The sequence below is a fragment of the Rhinichthys klamathensis genome, unplaced genomic scaffold, assembly GCF_029890125.1.
Source record: "Rhinichthys klamathensis goyatoka isolate OS25496 unplaced genomic scaffold, OSU_Roscu_1.1 h1tg000216l_1, whole genome shotgun sequence".
In the NCBI taxonomy this organism is placed as follows: domain Eukaryota; kingdom Metazoa; phylum Chordata; class Actinopteri; order Cypriniformes; family Leuciscidae; genus Rhinichthys; species Rhinichthys klamathensis.
The window spans coordinates 539493-553353 of record NW_026606741.1 but is presented as its reverse complement, the minus strand read 5'-3'; the positions used below and the strand labels follow the sequence as shown (position 1 = coordinate 553353).

Below are 13861 nucleotides of genomic sequence, written 5' to 3'. Positions count from 1 at the left end.
GACTAAACATCAGTTTGCTAATAGAGTCTAATCAAAATAAAGTAATTTGACATGATCTTGAAAAACATTTAACTAAATACAGAGCTTTATACTTATCATTTTCAGATTTTAAATATAAAATGGTCAGACATGTGGCTTTAGCTGCAGTGCATTTCTAGATTGCTCCAGGGCCAACTTCAATTTTATTTTCATGAAGATGTTTCATAAAAATAAATTTCTAATAACTTTACAAAACTTTGAAGCTATTTAAAATTGTTTTTTTCATTATGACAATAATTAATTCTACATTTACAATAAACAACCAAGTGTCAGCTTTCAAATGAGATCATACTTGTGCTTTTAGTGCAAAGGGTTCATGAACTGTATCTGTTTTAGTTTGGGTATGTCATTTCTGGGGATTTTTCAAAAGTGGGCTTGAAGCTTAACAGGTTAACTAACTACACATTTACTTTATGTGAATCTAACAAAACATTTGCTCACTGTGACACAGAACAATGCTTTCTAATATGCCTAACTAGATTACATGAGTGGGAGAAACTCTTCTCACACTGAGTACAGTCGTACGGCTTCTCTCCAGTATGAACTCGCTCGTGTGATTTCAGGTGTGTAGACTGAGTGAAACTCTTGTCACAATATGAGCACTTGTAAGGTTTTTCTCCAGTATGAATTTGTTGATGCAGTTTCAGATCACCAGATGTAGTAAAGCTCTTCTCACAGTCACAACACACATGATCTCTCACTTCACTGTGTGTTTTCTGGTGCCGTTTAAAACCGTTTGGTCGTGAAAAACTCTTTCCACAGTGAGAACACACATAAGGCTTCTCATCTGAATGAACTTTCAGGTGTGATTTTAGATTTGCTGATGAAATAAAATCTTTACCACACTGATCACAGTTAAATGGCTTTTCTCCAGAGTGAATGCGCAGATGAACACTGAGACCTGATGCTTGAGAAAAACTCTTTCCACACTGAGTGCATGTATACGGTTTCTCTCCAGTGTGAATTCTCATGTGTATGTTAAGGTGTCCTTTCTGTGTGAAACTCTTTCCACACTGAGTGCAGGTGTGTGTCTTTTTGGCTTTTGTTCTTTGAATTGTAAAGTTACGATGTTCCTCCTCCACTTCATTCAGTTCTTGTCTTTGCTCTTTCACTCTCACCTGGTCTAAAATACACAGAAATACAGTTAGAATCAGTTCAAGTGAACCCTTATTTAATAGCAGAAAACAACAGAGATCAGATATTTCACTTGTTATTCTGTCATTCACTTGTTAACATAGTTAAAATTTGTTTGACAACTGCTATGATCATTTAGATGCATTTCTCTATCATCCATATACTGCTTAATAATTCACATCTACCAAAGCATCAACAATGAAGAATCAAGAATGGACACCAACCTATTTGTTCCTCAGTATCTTCATGTTTTATTCTGGATGGTTCTGGATCACTCATGTCTTCAATCTCCTCTTTAATAAACTCCATCTTTAACAGTCACACAGATTTCAGCTGCTACTCCTGGAGTTTGTCCTTCTCTTGTAGGATGATGGGAATATTCCCAGTATTTATTGGTGAATTGTTGTGGGAGGGGCTTCACTGCAGGTGTGAACTGTGATCACTGTGTTTTTATCCAATCTGCATTTAAAAAGTACAGGGTCATCATGTTTAACTGAGCAGCTGAAAAACCTCTTTGTCTCCAAAAGTTCCCTGTTTTCAGCTCATTCATTATGGTGATGTCTGAGATCTTCTGTAAATTGGCACATTAAATCGTTTTATTGGTGTCAACAGGCTGAAACAAACTACAGCATCATAACCTTTAACTTCAGTTCTTGTCTTCTCTCTTTGACCTCCATCTGGTCTGAAATAAAAATATAATAAAGCATATTAAGTTGTTAGAATGAGTTCTGGAGGGATAAATGTGAATTTTCAAGTGAACCCTGATTTAATATCAGAAAACAAGAGACATTTGTTTATAAGATATCAGATCCTCTTGTTAATAGTAAAAATGTGAATGACATCTGCTGTAAGATTATGATTTAAGTGCATTTATGTCATTTATTCCTAGATTATTTGATTATTTTTCACAGCTCTTATCAGGTATCTAATATACACAGTGGTGTGCCTGAATGCGTTCACTGGGTCTCATTCATGAAACACGAGCAGAACAAATTTTTGTGTAAATCGTGTGTAAAGTGGTTCTGGTGTAAATTTTCGGATTCATTAAAATGTTCGTATTTTCCAAATGTTAGTTGATACGAAAGAAATCTACACCTGCTCCCAGCCACGCGTAAATAGTGCGTTTAACATCCGAACGTTTTGCTCATTAATAACTAAGGCTGCATTTTAATTCACCTTAATCGGGTACATATTTACACAGCATTTTGAAAAAATATTATATATAGTAATTACATACGGTTTATCTTTTTACTTTTTGGACAGTTTGATTAACAGATGAAACTCCATTAACTGCATCTGTAATATGCTGCCAAGTTTCCTTTTTTTAGGACCTGATACGCCACCTACGCTTTAAAATAAAACGTGTGCTGCGTACCAATTCGCATACTATCCGTCCTAAATAGTAGGCCTATTCGAAAATAGAATTAGTAGCCTACGTCCCAAATCGTAGTATGTTGAAATGAGTGTCAAGTCAAGTCAAGTCACATTTATTTATATAGCGCTTTTCACAATACAGATTGCATCAAAGCAGCTTCACAGTGATAACATGAAAGTAGTACAACACAGTTCAATAATATTGTTGAATATTAAATATCCCCAACTAAGCAAGCCAAAAGCAAGGCGACAGTGGCAAGGAACCAAAACTCCATCAGATTGGATGGAGAAAAAAACCTTGGGAGAACCCAGGCTAGTCAGGGGCCAGTTCTCCTCTGGCTAACAATCATAGGGTTTCAAAGAAGCTTTACAGTAAGTGCATATCAGAAAGTACCTGGAAAAAATACATTTAGTTAATCATGTAATATTAAGGGGATAACATATCGCCGGCGTTGAGTCGTCTCTTCGCAGGCGTTGAGTCGTCTCTTCACAGGCGTTGGTCTTCTCATCACAGGCATTGGGGCATCCGAAATCCCCGTGAGAGGCAGGATACAAAACTGGAGCCTACGAACGCCATTTTTCTCGGGACAAGCGTCCCGAGATAACAGCAGAAAGGCAGATGGGAAATAATTAGCATAGCTGATGTTCATAATGATTTCCATTACACGGGAGTAGGTGTTAGAAAACCATAATCTCACAACTCTCCGCAACCCAAACTCTCCGCAACCCAACCGCAACCATACGGACCGACCCGTTTGTCTATAAGGCTGTCGAGCCCCACTGGTGCGTTAAGCAGTTTCAGTGGCAAACGGTTCCGTATGGCATAGCAGAGGACTAAAAGGTAAGCATTATGTGAATGCTTGACTAAAGAGACACGTCTTTAGTCTAGTTTTAAACTGTGTCAGCGAGTCAGAGCATCGGACCGTATCGGGAAGGCTATTCCAGAGTTTTGGAGCTAAATGCGAGAATGCCCTCCCTCCTTTCGTGGACTTCGATATCCTAGGAATGACCAGAAGCCTTGAATTTAGTGATCTTAGAGAACGCGGTGGATTGTAGGGCGAAAGAAGGTCCGTTAAGTACATAGGAGCTAAACCATTAAGGGCTTTATAGGTCAGTAGTAGTACTTTGTAATTGATACGGAACTTAATAGGTAACCAGTGCAGAGATGATAAAATCGGTGTTATATGATCATATTTTCTTGATCTAGTAAGAACTCTAGCGGCTGCATTTTGGACTAACTGTAGCTTGTTTATTGAAGATGCAGGACAACCAGCTAATAAAGCATTACAGTAATCTAGTCTCGAGGTCATGAATGCATGAACTAACTTTTCTGCATCAGAAACAGATAGCATGTTACGTAATTTAGCAATGTTTCTAAGGTGGAAAAAGGCTGTTCTTGTAACATATGAAATATGATTTTCGAAAGACAAGTTGCGGTCTAGTATAACACCCAGGTCTTTTACTGTAGTGGAAAAAGTAACAGGACATCCTTCTATATTAAAGTCGTATTGTAAGAGGTTTTGTGTGTAGTTTTTTGGACCAATAAGTAATACCTCCGTTTTATCTGAATTTAATAGCAGGAAATTACGCGTCATCCAGCATTTTATATCTTTGAGACATTCTGTCAATTTAGATGAGGTAATGTTTTCATCTGGTCGTGATGAAATATATAATTGAGTGTCGTCAGCATAACAGTGGAAATTAATTCCATGTTTTCTTATAATATTACCAAGTGGCAGCATATATATTGAGAATAGCAGAGGGCCTAGCACCGATCCTTGCGGTACTCCGTAGTCTACTGACGTTAACTTTGATTTTCCCCCGTGTAAAGAGACAAAATGATAACGGTCAGATAAGTACGATCTAAACCAGCTTAATGCCTGTCCCTGAACACCAGTGTAGTTTTGTAGTCGATCCAAGAGTATTTTATGATCTATAGTGTCGAACGCGGCGCTAAGATCAAGTAGGACTAGTATTGAGATACAGCCTTGGTCAGAAGCTAAGAGTAGATCATTTGTAATTTTAACTAGCGCAGTTTCTGTACTATGATGCGGTCTGAATCCTGACTGGAATTTTTCATAGATATCATTTTCTTGCAAAAAAGAGCACAGTTGAGCGGATACAACTTTTTCTAGTATTTTGGACATAAATGGAAGATTTGAAATGGGTCTGTAATTTGCTAGGTTATTTGGATCTAATTGCGGTTTCTTAATGAGAGGTTTTATTACTGCCAACTTGAATATTCTTGGAACATGACCTAAGAATAAAGACGAGTTAATAATATTGAGAAGAGGCTCTTCCACTACAGGTAACACTTCTTTCAGTAGTTTAGTGGGTATTGGATCTAATAAACATGTTGTTGGTTTAGATGCAATAATAAGTTTATTTAGCTCTTCCTGTCCTATCGTTGCAAAGCGGTGTAGTTGTTCTAGAGGGGCCATAATTGAGGTTGAAGCATAAGAGACCATAGAGGATTGTACATTTACAATTGTGTTTCGAATGCTTTCTATTTTCTCATTGAAATAATTCATAAAATCATTACTACTAAACTGTAACGGTATATTTTGCTCTGGTGATGTCTGTTTATTTGTTAGTCTAGCCACGGTGTTAAATAAGAACCTTGGATTATTTTGGTTATTTTCTATTAGTTTGCGGAGGTGCTCAGCCCTGGCTGTTTTTAGAGCCTTTTTATAACGTGACATACTGTCTTTCCACGCGATTCTAAAGACCTCTAAATTAGTTTGTTTCCATTTACGCTCTAGGTTACGAGTTTCTCTCTTGATATCATGCGTAGCACTGTTGTACCAGGGTGCTTTAGTTTTCTCTTTAACCTTTTTTAATCTAATTGGTGCAACAATATCTAATGTACTAGTGAAAATGGTGCTCAAACTGCTAGTCATTTCCTCTAGTTCATCTGTTTGTTTGGGTTCACTAAGCAGCTGAGATAGATCAGGTAAGCTATTTGAGAATCTATCTATAGTGATTGGAAGGATTGTTCTGCCTGGTCTATAACGTGGCGCAACATGACATATTTCAGCAGTACGTATTATGCACGTTACCATGTAATGATCAGTGACATCATCACTTTGCGGTATAATATCTATATCAGTTGGATTGGTTCCGTATGATATAATTAAATCTAGTGTATGATTTAGACGATGAGTGGGACCACGGACGTTTTGCTTGACCCCAAAGGAGTTTAATAAATCTGTAAACGCAGCCCCTAACGCATCATTTTTATTGTCTACGTGTATGTTAAAATCTCCAACAATTATTGCTTTATCGACATTGACCAATAGATCCGAGAGAAAGTCTGCAAACTCTTTTAGAAATTCAGCATATGGCCCTGGAGGTCTATATACAGTAGCCAAGGCTAGAGATAATATGGATTTCTTTCTTACATCTAAGAGCGTAACATTTAGCATAAGTACTTCAAACGAATTAAATCTGTGACCTGTTTTCTGAGAAACATTAAGAATATCTTTATAGATTGTTGCAACACCGCCGCCACGACCGATCAGACGGGGCTCATGCTTATAACAGTATCTTGGCGGAGTAGACTCATTTAGACCGAAATACTCATTTGGTTTAAGCCAGGTTTCAGTAAGGCAAAGTATATCGAAATTATTATCTGTGACCATTTCATTTACAATAACCGCCTTAGGTGTGAGCGATCTAATGTTTAGAAGACCTAGCTTTAGAAATTCTTTTTGTTCACTGATATTTAGATTTTCTGGTTTAATTACAATAAGATTTTTGCTAGATCCTGCACTAGATTTATTGTTTGGCTTCACTAAACGAGGAATAGACACAGTTTCTATATAATGTTCTTCACTACGTATATCAATTAAGTTTGGACAGCAAAGACTGTGATTTGGATTTTGTCTTATTAGTCATCTGGTGCGTAACGTCTTGGAGATATTATCCGACAGAACAGCCGCTCCGGCTCTGCTGGGGTGCAGGCCATCAGCACGGTACAGCCTGGGTCGCTCCCAAAACAGATTCCAATTATTTACAAAGAGCAGTTTCTGTTCATTACACAGTGACATTAACCATTCATTTAGTGCAAATAGTCTACTGAACCTTTCCTGTCCTTGTCGGTACGTGGGAAGCGGTCCAGACACGATGATCGTTGCCTCAGGCGCTGTGTTGCGTACCGCCTCGATCAGGCTCATGTAGTCCCTCTTCAGAACCTCCGTCTGCCGCAGCCTGACGTCGCTCCCTCCCGCATGCAGCACCACAGCTCCGACGCGCTCGTCCCCGGTCAGGATTTCGGGAACCTGTGCAGCGATATCAAGAACACGAGCACCAGGAAAGCAGTGAGAGCGCACCTTACCTTTACCTGAGGTTGCACGGACATGGCGGACCATGGACGTGCCGATGATCACGGCGTCGTCGCGTTTCGACTCGCGAAGAGGGGAGAAGCGGTTCCGAGTGGAGATCTCGAAGACCGGGAGGGGCGGAGGAGTAGCTCTGGTCCTGGCTCGCGTCTTCCGCTGCGTGATCCATGGTCCATTGTGTTGTGTCGGTGCCGGAGTAAATGAAGCCCGAGATGATCGCGTCCTTCTGGACAGAGAAACACACGGAGTAGACGAACTCGGAGTTAAAGAGTTACTAACCACTAACTTGTGAGCATCGGCGCGTGCTGCTTCAAGTGCTGATCGCCGATCCAACAGCTCGGCTTGCTTTTCCAGCAGACCACGGATCTGTTTCTCCACGGATTCCAGCTCCAGATTCACCGAGAATAGCTCGAAAGTGTCCTCACCTGCACTCAGAGGTAAAGTTAGACACGCATCCGATATGTTCGCCATTATAACAAATGAGCTGTAAGTGATACTACAACTATCAGTACTAATTTAGGACTGCAATGTCAAATATAACCCGTGTCCTTTCAGTGAAAGGGTGTAATATTAGACGGCCGAGGCCACGCGTGAAATGTTAGCGGGCTAAAGGCTAGTAGCCGAGAATCGAAAGGTTGGATATAAGTAGCGATATCAAAGCAATCTAATTGTTTTTTATAAGGAATAGTTTCGTGGATAAGTTCACATGATATAAAAATAGAAAGTGCTTGCTTATAAATGCGTGGTAAAGCAGAAAAACAAGGATTAATGAAGTAATTCGCCGGAGCAACGGAGTAAGAGACCCGGATGTGTCCCAAAGAGACCCGGATGGTCTACTATATCCGGTCAGAATCCGAAGTGCAGATCGTTGCACACTCTAACGGCTGATATTGCCCACAACCCATCGCGCGTTGGACGAGGATTCGGTTAGAACTACAAACACGAGTGAAAAGTGTTTAAAAACTACAGACATGGAGAACGCGCGCGAGTCCGGCGGTTATGTAGAGTGGTTTAGATAAAGGGGTTAGAGTGATTAATTATCAGTATCTAACCTGACGAAAATGTATTTATTCAATATTGTCTACATTATATTGCATCTGCAGCAGCATTGTGAACTTTTGTAAAGCGTTTAGCCATTAACTTTTAAATGCATCATTACATTCAAATTGCAAACACATGAGGAGAGTCTCGGCATGAAAGACTCACGACTGGCAGTTGAATGTGCTACAACATTTCTCTCCGAAACAGTAAGAAATTAAATTAGATTGAATGGAGGATTTTAACTGTGACGAGATGATTGACAGGGCAGTTTACGGTGACAGGATGCTCGGGATTGAGCTGTCCGTTAAAGATGACGAAGTAGTATGTCCCAAAGCTTGCCTACTCTTTTGCTACACACTGAAAAGTATGTACTTTTTCTTCACAAAAAGAGTACATACTTTTAGGGCGTAGTATAAGTAGGCGAATTGGGACGCAGTCGTGGTGTTTTGAATGAACTTCTGATAATAAAACTTCGATTTCTGCATCTGAGAAATTTTTCTTTTTCATTCGCTTTTGAGAAGACATGTTAAAATCCTTCGTTTGGTGTCATAATATGATGCCCATATATAGTTGTCAGTCGGATTTAATGGGCGGGATTTATGGTAATAGAGAATGAGCGTGCACGCGCGTCCCATTTACCAGGGCCGGCCCTGACCAATTTGCTGCCCTAGGCAAGATTTTACCTGGTGCCCCATGCATTACAGCCCATTTCACCCCATCATTGTGTTGGTGATTATTTAGTCAATATATATATATATATATATATATATATATATATATATATATAGCAAGAGCATTATGTCACCGGGTGACGAAGGCGGAACAAAAAATTCGGCGCATGGTTCCCTTGGGGGAGACTTCCGGTGCGACTCCAGGCCGGTTGTGTTGACCATAGATATCTATATAAAGGCTAGATGTCTCGTCCGCGCTGTTGGCCAATGGTGGTGGACATCAGCACCTGGCGGCCATCTTGTCACAGGCTGCTCGCTCACTCGTAACATTGTGTTTATGGTGCATGTACTTTTTAAATAACCATAACTTGCTCAATTTTCTACCGATTTTCAAACGGGTTGGTTCGTTATAAACGTCAGAGACGTAGTTATGACACTGAACACTTATGGATAATTATGTATTATTTATGTTAACATCCATTATATAGGCTAGTATTATACCCACATTAATAACGTTAATAAGAAACCAAACCGTTTGTAAATCCGTCAAGATTTCAGCGAGATAAGAGGATTTGTGTTCACGCTGATCACTCACTTTACATCAGAGCCTGCCTGTGACAAGATGGCCGAACGGTGATGCCGGAAGTGACTCCGCCGTAAGACATCTAGCCTTTATATAGATATCTATGGTGTTGACAAGCGGCAGCTGCAGCGGGTAATCAAGCAGCCATTGGAGCGCGTGTCTCCAACGGGGGATTTAAAAGCGGCGGCTTGAAGAGGCTAGACGAGAGCGGTCGCGATCCAGGCGTGGGGCAGCAACGGTGGCCGAGATGGGAAGGATAAAGTGCGGGCATGAGTAGTGATGGCCAAATGAAGCGTTTCGAAGCATTATTGCTTTCCGATACAATTGTGTCGAAAATGGTTCATTACTCGAAGCTTCATTCAGATAGAAATTGCAGCACCATCTCCTGGTGAAGTAAATGTAATGCAACAAAGCTGACAACCATAAAATGCCAGTAGGCTTATGTTAACGCCCCGTTTATGACGTGTTTACCGAGGCGATCAAAGCTGAAACAGTGTTAGTGCTGTGAAACTCATTTATGTAGGTGAAGTTTACAGACACTGATGAATTTCATGTGTTCACCTTGATAATAAAACATGATGTGTGTGTGTGTGTGTGTGTAATTATTTCTTTAGACAAGGACAGAAGATCAGACCAGCTTAAAAAAAGTTGGAAACCATCACAGAAATTCTAATGGTTTCTATTAAACTGGCTTTTACCATTTAAACCACTACAGAATTATTTTTGTAGTATGTTTGGCACATATTCCATTAGGATTTAATGCCCCCACCAATAGAACCCAACACATAATCAGTAGAGACCCACAGACACCGCTATAATTTCCATTATAACCAATAAAATTCCCATGAAAACCATTAAATCCAATAGAATTTCTGTAATGGTGTCTATAGTTTTTTTTAGCAGGGCAGTAGCCTATCATGTGTGAAAAAGCTTTATCTTGTTTAGCTGTGGGAAGCAGAACTCTATAACTTGTTAACTGACTGTTATTTTTGTATGTTGAAAAGGATGTGCTTGTGTAACTGGTTGTGCTTGTATAATGTAGCAGAGAGTTTTTGAAGTTTCTGTCTTTGATGCATATTTTTATGTAACACTGTTCATATGTTCTCAAATTAATAATAATAAAATGTGTCAGAAGGTGTGCTTTAGGTAGGCTACATCATACAGAAGGCTTATACAAAGTGTTCATTAAATGGTATGGTTTTTATTCAGAAATATTATTTTCTCCACAGTCTTTGGTGAAAGGCGATTTCTTTTTTTTTAAACAATTTCACCAGCTTTAGAGAATATCCTCTCGCATGGAACAGATGATGCAGTACACAAAAACAGTTTAGAAAGCTGGTATAAATGAGGATATATTGCTTTGTGGGTGGCCTAGTAAACCATAAACTCAATCCACTCTCCTCAACAATAACACCAATCCAAACACCGACTACTACAACCCACGGTGTTGCCATGGTTTGGCTTCACTTTTATAAGAAATACAGCCGCCAGGTTTCAAACCTGTCAACACTGGATTGGGCTGTCAAAGCAGTCAGGTGGTTCACTACAGGAGTGAAGCAGTGTGTTTGCTTCAGACGTCATTTTCACGTGACTAATGACGTAATGATACAAGCTCCGAAGCAGTGGTTCATTGCAAGGACCGTTCGAGTTTGAAGCAAGCTTCGGAGCATCGGTGTCAGACGTAACATCACTAGGCATGAGTGAGATCGAGGACGAAACGAGTGAAAGCATTGTTGGATATGCACGTTGATGTCCCGCTTCTGAAGATCACGATGGTGGATTGGCCGGCCCCGACGAGGTGGAGTGAAGGTACACTTTTCACTGTGAAGTGGTGTGTCATTGCAGTGTCTGAAGATTGAACTGAGCACGTGTGAAGATTTACAGTGGTTTTGATGCATGCACGAGTTTGGGGAGATTAAATGCTACCAGCACTCTGAAACCTTTGTCCGGGATCGTCTAGCCTGGTGATGCGTCAGGAAATAATATTAACTGCTGGATTCTGTATTCACCATTGTTGTTCTATGAACAGAGGAAGCCTGTCGTCCGCCGCTGCATTCTGCCATTGCTGTCCTGTGGTAAAAGGAGACTCAGTTATTAACTGCTGGATTCTGTACTCACCATTGTTGTTCTATGAACAGAGGAAGCCTGCCGTCCGCCGCTGCATTCTGCCATTGCTGTCCTGGGGGGACAGAGAAAGTCACCCGACCGAGGACCCATGGGCGTTGAGCAGTTTGAGTCCCACGGTTGACTGAAAGAGTGGAACAAGTTTTAGCCTCCAGGCTGATGCCCTTTTTACTTACGTTTTAAGATATAATAAAGACAAATTACTTACTTTACTTTGTGTCCGGCCTTGTGGTGTTCTCTGGTGTTAGCTCCTCCGGAGTGGTGGTCGTTTGTCCGGCCCGTGACAATTACATCTAGCATTCAAGTCAAGTCCCCTTTATTTTTATATAGCGCTTTTTAGCCTACAATACAGATTATTTCAAGGCAGCTTTACAGTGATAACAGGAAAATAATGCAACAAAGTTTGCTTCTCCTGTACAGCAGATCTAGAAGAAAATAGTCTCATAATCAAGCTTAAGTATGTTCAGTGACGGTTTATTTTGTTGTAAAAAAATATTAATTTATCTAATTTATATATAGCCGCTCTGGATAAAACAGTGATGTCATCGTCCAAATGTCATTCATGCGCAAACTATTCATTAAGCACTAGCAAAAGTGTTTGTTTGGGAATTGATGGCAGCAATCTTCCACTAAATTATGGCACGGTTCGTGTTTTCAACATGAATGAAACTGCGAAATGTCTTTAATGTGAATTTTACATAAAACATAATAAACCTGTAGCCTACAAATATTGTTAATAATTTTGGCAAAAAAAGAAAAAAAAAAGCCATATATCCCCCTTAAACCTGCACAACTGTAAAGTAAAACATTAAATACTAAAAGTGATAGTAAATGTGTCTAAATAAGACTGACATGATTGTTACAAATCGCATTGTCTGGGGGCTCTGAAGAACTCAGAACTACTGTTAGCATAAAGTTATAAGGTAAAAATAACTGCCATTAAATTATAGTATCTTACTACTATGCAATTAGATAAACTGTTCATTCATTACATCACTTTACCTCTGTCTTTATCCCCTTGTTGTGTCCTCTTCTTTTTGGCACTGTATCTATCGCAGGCTATAATGCTAATTTAAATGTGTCATGAAAATTCGGCCATCCGTCACAATGAGGAAACTTTCACCGTGTCTAGACCTGGCGCGAGCTGCCAGGCCCGGGCAGTGCTTGAGTGTGTTAAGCACCCTCAAACGAAAGCAATGCTGTCTACATTGGATGCGGCGAGGGGCGACGCTACACAACAAATGACCAACAGTAAACTGATCGCGCGCTCTGTTTCTGGCGCACTTCAAGCACTCGCTGGGCGGGGGAAGATTGATGCGCCGGACTGGAGTCGGGGGACTTAGTTACGTTTTTGTGAAGTTGTTTTGCTTTATTTTGTAGTATTTCGAATTAATGGTTTTAAAATAGTATTAGTAAAAAAAAAAAAATTTATAAAAAAAAAAAATTACTCGTTCACTCATTTTGGCGGCCCCATTGAGTGGTGGCGCCCTTAGCATTTGCCTATACAGCCTATGCCACGGGCCGGCCCTGCCATTTACGACTGATTGGAATTCATTAACACAAATACACACACACACACACATTTCACTATCACATCTGACGTTTACGAAGTATTTGTGAATCAGGAGGTGAGTTTTCGGGAAGGTCTCTTTACATGCAAATCACTCTCATATTTACTTGTATATTTACGAATATTTCATGAATGAGACCCATTGATCGATAGTTGATGAACTCGTTCATATTTTGGGCGAACGTGAACTGAACGTACTGTATTACTTCCTGTTGAACGTTACTGTGAACTCGTTCATTCTGGTCACATGCTCAGTTGTTATATGTAGGGCTGTTTGATTCCGGAATTTTTGGAATCGATTCCTCGCTGTTTTTTTTCAATACCAACACTGTGTCTTGTCGCGTCTTACCGTTCCACACAGCGAGAAACTCTGTACATCGGGCGTGACAAAGCGACCGTTGCAAATCCACTTGTCCTTTCTATTAGACTATTGCGAGTGCTGCTTGGTCATAAATATAACGAGGCATTTACTTCCATTCATGAAAACGTGTCTGGGGTTAAATAGGTTAGAAGGATATTACTAGGGGGTTCCGGGGGCATGCTCCCCCGGAAGAAAATTTTAAATATTTGTCACCGGTGCGGGCCCGGATGACCAGCCGCCCCTGACCGAGACACCACCGTGAGGAGCCGACCCCACAGGCATGCAACAGACAGATGACGAGACCAGAGGTAATTTCAAAGGAATAACAATCTTTATTGAACACAATGAGCATCAACGTGATAAGCCTCAGTTCCCTCTAGGTCCTCTTCAGCTGCGGTGGATGCTGATCAAAACGTCCCAATTTCGCCCTAGCGACGACTTCCCCCTTAATATGGCTCCTTTCAGGACTCAATTCACCAGCGATGCTGCAGACTTCTAGACTGAGACGGTAAGTAGAAAGGCAAAGATTCTTCTCAGTACAGAATACTTTCGTCAGTGCACAGTGGTTTAAAAGCTTACTTCACCAGCGATGCGGCAGACTTCCAGACTTAGACAGTAAGCAGG

General features: G+C 40.4%; 1 protein-coding gene across 1 annotated transcript; it reads right to left on the bottom strand.

Annotated features, from left to right (window-relative positions):
- Nucleotides 1-434: 434 nt before the first annotated feature.
- Nucleotides 435-7358, bottom strand: LOC130097292 (zinc finger protein 239-like). The gene is made up of 2 exons (XM_056264091.1): nucleotides 7174-7358; nucleotides 435-1254 (listed from the first exon to the last, which is right to left on the bottom strand). Exons 1-2 carry the CDS (start codon nucleotides 7356-7358, stop codon nucleotides 477-479), a joined length of 963 nt encoding a protein of 320 aa, XP_056120066.1. The 3' UTR covers nucleotides 435-476.
- Nucleotides 7359-13861: the final 6503 nt, after the last annotated feature.

Coding starts and splice junctions, on each gene's coding strand:
- LOC130097292 (XM_056264091.1), bottom strand. CDS start 7,358: ATGGCGAACATATCGGATGCGTGTCTAACTTTACCTCTGAGTGCAGGT. Junction 1,255..7,173: donor GCACGCGCCGATGCTCACAA/GTTAGTGGTTAG, acceptor AGTGAATGACAG/AATAACAAGTGAAATATCTG.